The sequence below is a fragment of the Gastrolobium bilobum genome, unplaced genomic scaffold (assembly GCF_033153095.1).
Source record: "Gastrolobium bilobum isolate Gb01-03AN ecotype WA unplaced genomic scaffold, APGP_CSIRO_Gbil_v1 utg5903, whole genome shotgun sequence".
Classification (NCBI taxonomy): Eukaryota; Viridiplantae; Streptophyta; class Magnoliopsida; order Fabales; family Fabaceae; genus Gastrolobium; species Gastrolobium bilobum.
Window position 1 is genome coordinate 49,192 of NW_026899498.1, and position 11,061 is coordinate 60,252.

At 32.1% G+C, this 11,061-nt stretch overlaps 2 protein-coding genes across 2 annotated transcripts; one reads left to right on the top strand and one right to left on the bottom strand.

Moving 5' to 3' along the window:
* The first annotated feature begins 1,208 nt into the window (after window positions 1–1,208).
* Window positions 1,209–1,997, top strand: LOC133290683 (uncharacterized). Its single transcript, XM_061488811.1, has one exon. The coding sequence runs from the start codon at window positions 1,209–1,211 to the stop codon at window positions 1,995–1,997; it is 789 nt and encodes a 262-aa protein (XP_061344795.1).
* A 4,739-nt stretch (window positions 1,998–6,736) lies between these two features.
* Window positions 6,737–9,621, bottom strand: LOC133290678 (ubiquitin-conjugating enzyme E2 32-like). Its single transcript, XM_061488807.1, has 5 exons — window positions 9,390–9,621; window positions 8,487–8,618; window positions 8,242–8,326; window positions 7,473–7,636; window positions 6,737–7,396 (listed from the first exon to the last, which is right to left on the bottom strand). Exons 1-5 carry the CDS (start codon window positions 9,495–9,497, stop codon window positions 6,959–6,961), a joined length of 927 nt encoding a protein of 308 aa, XP_061344791.1. The 5' UTR covers window positions 9,498–9,621; the 3' UTR covers window positions 6,737–6,958.
* Window positions 9,622–11,061: the final 1,440 nt, after the last annotated feature.

Consider the following 11,061-nt stretch of genomic DNA (forward strand, 5'->3'; position numbering starts at 1 on the left):
CTATTTGTCTTTGTTGGGGGACTTCCAAGCTAATTTATTTTTTCTAGGGACCAGAACGGGTACCGAGTTTTTTGTCAGGGACCAAAATGAGTATTTACTCATAAAAAAATGAGTAAATACCCTTTTTGGTCTTCAGCAAATTTCACGATGCCCTTTTTAGTCCCTAGCAAATAAAAAGGCTATTCGTAGTCCCTAAGCAATTCAAAATGGATCCATTTAGTTGAAATCGTGATCCCTCACAAATTCAAAAAAGACCCACAATAGTATCTCAAAAGGACTAAAATGGGTCCACTTTGAATTTCTTAGGGACTACGAATAACATTTTTATTTGTTAGGAAGGGTATCGTAAAATTTGCTGAGAACCGAAAAGAGTATTTACTCTAAAAAAATTAGGGTTCCATGAAATGCAATGTCGCTATCCCACCGTCTATCTTGGGAAAACTCATCAAAAATTGAAGGAGGGGAATCTTGAGAGAATTCTAATGTGACAAAATAGTATCTGCATTGACTAGGTGACTGAACAGGAGATCGAATTGTTGTTGAGAGAGAAAGAACATGAAGAAAACATAAACGAGTAACTGGGCTTAAGCCCGAAATCAGTTGTTGTCTAGGAGAGAGAATGTTACTTACAAGTTTTAGGAAAAGGGAATTTGAAATCAAGGCTCTTTATTAGACTTGGGAAATATGGTCACCGTCAATGGTAGCATAGGGAGAAGAGAAGTGAGGGGCGGAGTTGAACGAGAAAGAAAGGGGTAGAATGAGAAGAGACATATGGGACCTAATACATCAAGCTCTAATCAAGTCTAATCCCATCCTCTTAGACATGATTAAGTTATATATTATTTTGATATATTAACATTATATTCTATAATAGTCACCTCAAATAATTGAAAATATTATAATGTATAATATAGGCTTATATTATTATACTTTACCTCACACCAAACATTACAAACTATGGAAAATACTAATCTCGGGAATGATCCAATACTCATAAAACATTACTGTAATCCCCAAGGCCCGTGAAATAATGCTGAAACAACAGCATAAACAATGGTTAATATTCCTTCTGGGATCCTACTTTCATGGACAATTCAGCTATGACCAATTTCCCTCACAATATAAATTTGCTTCCACATTCCAAAAATCTCAATACTCACATTCTCCTCTTATCTTGCATCCTTTGTCCTCCCAACCTTCAAGAAACAATGACACTTTTCAACGATCAAATTCCCTTCACTAACCGCTCTTTCTTGTCCATAATCCTCATATGTTTTGCACTAGGAACATGCATGGCACACGGTCACAGGGACATTGAAGCAAAGTCCAATTCTCCTTCCAATGCTATTCCTCCAGAGGCAAGCAAATTCTCAGAGTCAGAGCAACCATTCTTCCCTCCTTCTGAAGCACCCCAGGGCCCAACATCAGAACAAGGTTTTGGTCATTCTTCCTCATCATTTTCCGCTGCTTTCTCAGACATACTCAAAGGAACCTTTCGTGGCAACTCCCTAACAATGCCTGGAGAAATCCACTCCAAAAACAAAAAAAACGTTAACAAAGCCTTGGAACAAATATGTGGCCGCACAGATTACCCTGACGTTTGTGTTTCCACCTGTCTACCCTATCTAAGCAACAATTTTGACGTCAAAGCTGTTCTTGAAGCTTCCATAAAGGCATGTTCTTATCAGATAAAGTTCACCATATCCAAAATTACAAAGTATTCTGCTTCCTCACCAGAGTTGGCAACTGCACTCGCTGATTACAAGAAACAATACTCTAAAGCATTGGAAAACCTTCAGAAAGCATTGGATGCACTCCAATCTCGTGATCTTGGAACCGTTACTATCGTGCTTAGTGCTGTCATGGCAGATGTTTCAGCATGTGAAAGTGGGTTTGAGGATTTGAAAATCAAATCATCAACCATGGCTAAAACCGATGGTTTGGTTAGCATTACAGCCAACAATTGCCTCTCCATTGCTTCTTTGATTCCCTCTTAGTCGGGGTGCAGGTGTCTATGCTCTCTATAGCCAAGTTGGGCATTGAGATTTGATATAGAGTGTAGTATAGTATAAGAAAACATTATATAGTTGGGTAAGGGTATGACCTATGAAGAGATGCTGCTTGTGCAATATAGGTACTATTTTTCCCTCTCTCTTTTTTCATAAACCTTTGTTTCCAAGAAATGTATTCATCTCTTCATGGTATTAGCCAACGAGTTAATAATCCTATTTATGATGTAATAGAGTATATTGTAACCTTATATGCAGATCTATGGATAAATTTCTGTTTATCAAAATAAGGACTTCCACTACTATTTTTTTTTTTTTTTAGATTTTTTCATTGGTTCATTGATTAAGTGGTTCGAACACAATCGGATTTATAGAGGTAACTCTCTCAATATCATTTTATTCATTCTCAATATTCAAAGTCGAGAGTGACTAAGGAAAATAAATTCCGTACAACTTGAACCCATAATTATGGGTATTTGCACAACTATTAAAGTTTTGGAAAAGAATGATTTACATGTGAGATAAAGAGGCTGCATCTCCTTTGCTGATAAATTTAAATAATTTGTACCTTCATTTAAAAAAATATCTCATACACAAATAAATTTGTTGGACTTATGTCGTAGTATTATTCAACAAATATCAAAACGATTGTAAGTGGACATATGGGAAGGGCTTGTCATGAATTGATTAAAATTAGGTATCCTAAACAGGAGAGAGTTTTTGGTGGGGCGGGAGTATGGTGGTCCTCTCCCAAAAAAAAAAAAAAAAATAGAGATTGAGAGGGAAAAAATCAAAAAGGGAGGGATAAGAATGTATTTTTTTTTTCATTTACAAAAAAGGACTACTGAATAAATGGTGGGGCGGGAGCATAATAAATTTTCCCCCTAAACAGAGCTGTTTGAATTAAATATTTATGATTATGAGTTTTTTATTCAAAAAATAAACATTTGGTATAAGTTTGAAAAGACAAGATTAATTACATTTGGATAACTTTTCTTGAAGACATCATAAAGTAACTAATTAAGATCTATATTTACTATGTAATATGTTATCTTATATAATATTTATGAAAATTTCATCGCATTTATGCCAATATCATCAATATAAACAAAATAAAAATATATTATTAATAAAATATATAAATAACATAAGTTTATAATATGACTTTATATATATATATATATATATATATATATATATATATATATATATATATATATATATATATATGGTAAAATCATTTCTGCGGCCAATTTACGTACAGCAACGATAGGGTGTATGATTATTTCCCACATTTAATACTTTCATCATTTGTATGGTTATGATTCCTCACATTTAATACTTTCAAATATATATATATGACAAGTATTTGATTGCTGCACGTACAGCAGCTGCAGAAATATAAACTATATATATATATATATATATATATATATATATATATATATATATATATGTATAGGGCTTAACATTTCTGCAGTTGTCGTAGATAGTGTTATCTACAGCTGACACAAAAAAGTGAGCCCCATGGCTTTTTAAAAAAAAAAAAACTCAGGATCCGGACGCGGATCCTTGCTTGCTGTAGGTACAGCAGCTGCAGGAATCATTTTGCCATATATATATATATATATATATATATATATATATATATATATATATATGAACATATAAATTTAATTATATTCTCCATATCTAAAATGAGTTAAACAAGGCTCACTAAATAATCTCAAAAATTACTCAATCACACTTTTACAAGAGAATGAAACACAAATAAATGAAAATGCACGTTATTACTATGACAATTTAGATAACGACTTAGAATCCCCATAAGCACATCTCTAATGAAATTGAACTCATAGTTTTCAAATTCATTTGCATTGAAATAACATATGTCACATTCTCTTAATTTATTGTTCCGCAAATTGCTTAAGTATTGAAAGCTGAAATTTGAGGTTATTGTAGAAGAGTATACTAACAAATGAAATTACAAAAAAAAAATTAAAATGAGTTCTACATTTTTTTTTTACAAGATGAAATAATTTTGATTTTTTGATTTATTTATTTTTTAATAAAAATGCATGACCCGACCGGGTCATCAATTTTGACCGGGTTTGGCCAGATCCGATGCATGACCGGTCCAATGCTTGACCCAAACCGATCCAATGACCAGTTAGCCAAGGTCTGGGTCCACTCGGTCGAGTCAGGTCGGGTTTCTCAATAGTGGTGTAGGAGAATATTTTTCTCTTATACAAGGTGAGAAAAACAACCCCATAGTTTAAAATACATATTTCTCCTGGTTTCGCGAGTTGTTGGTTTAAAGCATGTCTTTCAACAAGGATGATCTCAGATCTAAATCAGCATACAATTAAAATAAGGGTTTGATGTTTGTCATTTTTTTTTTTTTTTGTAAGCATCCTGCCCCGTTCTTTTGGTAGCAAGTTAGATTCCCTTCTACGAAAAAATGAAAGTTTCGATTTAGAATTTAACTTATCACCTCGAATGGCATTGATGGCATGAATAGGCTTGTTTTCAGGTCAAATTCCACATAAGGAAGAGAAAAACCAATGTTAGCAATAGCACTGCTTACTCAAGCAAGGGATATTGCATCAAGAGCTTCTACTTCTATTGCATTGCCAGTAGCGGATGATTTCACAGCAAATGAAAGACCAATTGCCATTCGTTCCCTAAATGATATAAGTTATGTCATTTTAGAAGAGAGATAAATACAAAAAATGAAAATCATAGGAGAAAAAATGGGTGGTTTTTTTTTAATTTAAATTTTTAATAAAAAATAATTTCTTGTGTCTATCTCTCCTAAAATGACATAACTTTATGTCATTTAAAATGACAAACACTTTTTCTTTAAAATATATATAACAAAGAAACAAACGAAAATTTTAAAACATCATTTATCCTCTAAATCCCCAATATATAATTTTGAAATTATTAGAGATAATCTAATAATTTTATCTCCTTTAACAAGAAAAATATTTTTCTCATAAATAAAAGAAGGAAAATATACTTCTTCTTTCACTGCAGAAATAATTTGCTGCAGCAACCAATTTTAACTATGAACTATAGGTAATATATATTTATAATGATAAAATTATTATTTTTTTCTTCGTCATTTCAGCTGACAATGTCTAAAGAGAGAGAAAATATCTTTACTATTATAACTGTGTACTACCCATTGTAGATAGTTGTAATTATGTGTGTAAATAGGCTAAGCCACCCTACAGGAGCCTACGACCTAGCCTATACTAGGCCAGACTTGACCTATTATAAATAGTCAAATAGAATAGGCTTAGGCTTTTAAAAAATCCTATTTGAAATGTAGGCCATAAGCTTTATTTGTACATGTCGAGCTTATAAGCTTACAGGTCGGCCTATATCATATTATTTATTAAAAAAAATAAAAATTATTTTAATAATTTTGAATAATAAAATACTATTATTTTAGTTATTTTTTTAAATACGAAATGTTTAATAGGCTTAAGCAGGCTAACAAGCCTAGACCAATACTTTTATTTTTTAAATATAAGTCAGCTCAGACTTATAATTTGAGCCTACATAGGCTAACAGGCTAACATGCTAGGTCAGACCTAAGATTTTTTACACATGCTTAACTTATTTAAGCCAAAACTTATCATAGTCTAACCTATTTGCACTTCCAGATGTAATCGTTTGCTTTCTTTATAGTGAAAGGAGAAAAAACACACTGTAAAAGAAATAATAAGTCAAAAATAAAAAAAAGTTATATAATAAATAAGATCAAAACGTATTTGGACATAATAATGTTTTTTACCTTTAGGACATTTTTGGTATATAGTATAGGATAAATCTTAATAGTATAAGGTTTGATTGTATAAGACTCAGATCAAATTTTAATACTATCCAACGTTTGGTACAGAATTATATAAGATAATATATTGTATAAAATAATATCATCCAATATTTGGTAATGCATTGTATAATATAAAATAGGATAAAAATAAATATTTTTGACAAAAATACTTTTTAATAAAGAATTTATATAATTCTTTCAAATATATATTAAATTTTATAGAAATCTATTGATGAGTGTGTTTCAAAAAAATATTAATTTTTATAAAAGTAAAAATCTCCAATATATTAAAAATTTATATATTGAATTTTTTTTAATATATTAATATTAAAATAAATATTAATTCTTGAGAATTGCACTAATTAATACATAAATGGATACTATTGTATAAACTTATATTATATGATGTCACACCAAATAACTAAAAATGTTATAACGTAATAATATAAGCTTATATTATCATACCTTATACATCATACTAATCAGACTCTTAAAACTATGGAATATGCTAGTCTCCTGTCATGTGAGACTAGTATCTTATCGTCATGCCATTTTTTCTTCTTCTTTTTAGTGATGAACCTCGCCATTTTGTGTCTTAAGATAAAGTATACCATCTCCTGTTAGAGATGAGATCCTCTGTGTCCTATTACATGAGAATACACAAGCCCTAAAACTATCTCATTCGTTTTTCTGTTAAATTATGTTAGTTCTGGGTCAAAATTCCTGTGAGATTTCAATTAGTTCAGATAGAGCGATAAATCGGAACATGAGTGAAATTCGCGTAGCCTAACTTCCATGGAAGATGTTTCAAGTCCACGATATGCCAGAAGAAGCATGACGATAACTTTCGGTCAATACAGGCATCAAGATGGTTGATATATCGTATAGGTAAAGGGGAGTAGCTCCCACCACATTATAAAGGAGAAAAAAGGAAGGACATGCTCACCAATTCATCGCTGTAGCACATTTATCTTACACTAATTACGAAGTGTATAAAGGACAATAAAAAATAAACTCCTTTCATTCTAGAATAGCTGGATATTTTTCTATTACTGTATAAGGCTATTAAGTTTCATCTCTGAAGCCAACATGAGCAACGAAATGTCTAAGATTCATCCAAGAAAACTGCACCGTGTTGGGTAGATTTAATGAACTTCTTCAGCAAAAGGACCACAATTGCAATAGTAAGTCCAATAGCTGCCAATGTGAACAAACGATCATCAGGTTTTTGGACCCTAGTCTCTGGCTTTGGATTTTGAACCCTTGTATCTGACTTTTGGAGCAACTGATTCCTTGAAACACTTGATTGAATCTCCCTTGAAGCTTCAACTCCTGCAGGATTAGCATTTGCAAGGACTTCTTCTTGTTCTTCAACAATTCTGTCACCTGCTTGATCTGGAACCTCCTCTACTGCAGGCAAAGCCTCTGGATTAGGTGAGTTAACCTGGGCCTCAGCCTCCTCTTCACTGGGGTGTTCTTCGGGAACCTGTGTGGAGCTAAGTTGAGGAACAGCGGGTGCCTTGCTTAGCATATACTCATGTATCTGGGATAACAAAGCAAAATCAGCACAATATTACAGAAAACATGTAACGAGGAGAATACAATAAGCAACATTTTACCTCATCAATCAGCTTTTGACGTTCAGGAGTACCGAACCTTGGAGGTGCTTCACGAGATTTAATGGCCAATGTACGCCTCTCTTCTTTCTTGTAGTCTAACGAGCCCAACGCACCATTTGGGCTGGTAGGCATGAATGCAATCAGTGCAACTAAAGCGGTCCTTACTGCCAAAAGAAATTCACATCAATTAAGTCAGACCCTTTGCCCCCAAAGGCATCCATAGGGCTCGGCCTGTATAAAGGTAATGTATTTAATATCTAACAAGAAAAAAAAGGTAAATAATTAAAAGAAAAATGATGAAAATAAAGAGACACGTTCCCATTCTAGTTCTACGAATATACTTAAAAGCAACTACTTAGTTTGATCAGTATTTTTTGGTTAAATATTCCCCTTTTCTTACTAAGGCAAATGCATTAGATATTACAACCCAAGCTGACAAACTAAGACACGAGAATCAATATAATGTCAACTTCTATCTAGAGAAAGTAATGTTATGTCCCTATGCACAGTGCCATCCTATATAGAAAACAATCAGAGAGGAAAATTATTAAGGCCACAGTCAAACATTTCAGGCAGTCTTCTAGCTGCAAAGCAATAAAAATTAAAATAGTAAAATACAATACAATTATAGTCTTGTACGTAACTGCATACCCAAAATGTGCAATACTATGATACGTACAAACAGCAACCTGAGCCATGTGCTCAGACATAACTTGCAAAATAGTTCAGCAAATGCAGCGAGTCAAGACTGAAAAGGAATGTCACTTACCGCTCCATGATGGTTGCCAATGCTCAGGGTGGTGATTTGATATGCTCAAGCAAATCTTGGTTTGGGTCTCGAAACGACCGTTAGGCTGACAGCATAACAGTGAAATTTATAAGCACCGAGGGATTGAGCATTCGAGTTTCAGAGTTCCAACACAAAAGACAGTTCATAAAACAGAACCACACAAAAAGATATGCATATTAATATAACATAAGCATCTACTCAGTTGGGAGGGAGCAACATCTTACACTCAACAACATAAATGAAGGGGGTTTGAAGGGATACTCTGAAGGCAACTGGATCCGTCCATGATAAATACCACCTTCAAATTCAGTATCACAAGGCCCTCTAATCGCAAATTGCCATTCAAAAATATTTTCCTGAAAACAAACATGGTAACTGAAGTTGCTCAGTAAAGACTTATAAAACAAAACAGAATGATACTGAATAATCAAATGCCAGTTTCAAATCGGTAATAAGTTACAGAATATGCAAACAAGGCAAAAAAATAAAATAAAAGGACAGATCAGGTGAGTACCCAACAGTCTTTAGAAACTTATCAACTTGGGTAAATGACTTAGGTAAAATAAATAAATAATCATAACCACCAACAAAACATATTATTTTTTTTATAAAGAAAGTACACCTCTTCTTTTTCTTAGTAGAGACAAGAGAGAGTTCTTAGGATTAGCTTATTTTATATCCAAAATAGTTTGTAAGAATTTTTTTTTTTTTTTAATTCCTTCAAATAATCAAATCCAAACATGTCTAGATTAAATGTGTTGTGTCATTTCTCAGTAACTGGGATTCATCTATAGCAGATTCAATTCACGAATAAGAATAACAACACAATTTCCACAAACAGTCCCAATCCCGTAAACGTAAAGGAATTTCTACCAATTCGCAATCCCGCAACATCAACAAGCTAAATCAATCAATTGCAAAACACTAAAAAACAAGTTATTTGCCAAATCTTATTGACTCAGAACATATAACATCACGATCTTATTGAAATCTAACCCCATTGCTAGAAAAAAATCCTTCGATAACCATCACAACACGCATCGCGCATAGCGAAATCGACGCACGAAAATCACAAATCATAAGATCAAGCAGCAAAAACCCTAAGAGAAGAACCAAAAAAAAAAAACCTCGATAGGGAGGCTCATGAAATCATCCGAAGGGTTGGACTGCATCTCCTTAACCTCCTGGAGGATCCGCTTCACGGCGGGGTTTTTGAGGTTGTACTTGTCCGCCATTATAGCCCAAAGCTAATTCAATGGAACCAAAACCGCCGCAGTCTCTGTCGGTGGGTCAATCTCAAACGTCAATAAACAACCGCAGCTATGGTTGTTAATGGAACGGCACAAAGCTACGATTTTCCAATTTGATATACGAATAATAAAGGAGACAGGAACCGAGAACGTTGCTTCTCGGAACGACACGTCGTGCAATGCTTGTTATCTGACGTGTCTGTCTTTTGTTGGAGAGGATGACGAGCCTTGGATCTGACTCGAATTTTCATTATTATGATAGGCTGATTGACATTTTATCACTCTTTTGAAATTGAGGAAGATTATATTTATAATCTTACCATCTCTTATAATTAAAATTTAATTATTTATTTTTATCAATATGATAATTATAATTTATTTTATATAATTTTTTTTTTTTTACAATCTCTTACAATTATATCTTAATATCGTTGATTTTCGTCAATCAACGGTTATAATTTTCGCAAATTAAATTAATTAATTAATTATTAATTTATAATAAATAATAATTGTTGATAAACAGAAATCAACGGTGTTAAAATATGGTTGTAAGAGGTTATAAAAAAAAAGTTGTAAGTATAACCTTCCTCTAGTTTTTTTTAAAGTTAAAAGTCAAAATATAAAATAAAAATAATTCAGATATATTCTTTAAATTTAATTCTTAAAATCAAAAAATAGTAATAATTTTTAATTTTTAATTTTTTTACAAAACATGCCTTATTTTTTGTTTTAAAAGTAAAAAATCTGATTAGAGAAATCGATTTCAAACAGACCCGTAATATCCGCTCCTTAATTCTCTTTCGCCAATCTCTTTATCTCCCATCTCCCTATCCTTTAGAAGGGAAGTTATAGTTACTACTATTTTTTTTTGCTACTTATCAAATTTCAACTGTTGATTCCCGTCAATGTAATGATTATAATTTATTAGAATTAATAATTAATTAATAAATGTGACCCAATAAATTATAACCGATAGATTTGTAGAAATCAACGGTTTCCAACAATATATTTTGAAAATTAATTATGGAAAAAATATTTATTATTTTAAAAGATGATTTTTTTTTGGATAATAAAAGATAAAATTTTGTGGAGAGAGAAAAAGAGAAAATATTACGGAGGAGAGAAGATAAAATCTTGCAAAACACAATCATTTAACTTAAAATGATAAAAAATTATGTTTTTAAAATGACAAATTCTTAATTCTCATTCGCTCCGAACAGAATTTCTAGATGCATTTATAATAATATGTTTGCGTTTTTTTCAAATCATGGCTCCACTTTTTTATTATTGAACATCAAAAGTCTCAAATAAGACTAGGGGGTTTTTAAATTAGGAATATGATCCGTTTACAAATTTTTTTTATAAATTTATGCAAATTGCACTATATTCTCTCGGGAGAAGATAGTGTGATTAATATTCTCCCGCGAGAATATAGTGTAATTTGTAAGAGTTTATAAACAAAATTTTTGTAAATATAACATGCGTCTTTAAATTATCCTTGCGATCTTATTATAATCGCATTGTGCTATACATCATAGCAAGCATGAAA

What these genes read in the sequence shown, in the direction of transcription:
- LOC133290678 (XM_061488807.1), bottom strand. Translation starts at nt 9,497, where the DNA reads ATGGCGGACAAGTACAACCTCAAAAACCCCGCCGTGAAGCGGATCCTC. An exon ending in TCATGAGCCTCCCTATCGAG is followed by an intron (nt 8,619 to 9,389) that starts GTTTTTTTTTTT and finishes GTTTGTTTTCAG; the next exon opens with GAAAATATTTTTGAATGGCA. An exon ending in TTGGCAACCATCATGGAGCG is followed by an intron (nt 7,637 to 8,241) that starts GTAAGTGACATT and finishes TTCTTTTGGCAG; the next exon opens with TAAGGACCGCTTTAGTTGCA.
- LOC133290683 (XM_061488811.1), top strand. Translation starts at nt 1,209, where the DNA reads ATGACACTTTTCAACGATCAAATTCCCTTCACTAACCGCTCTTTCTTG.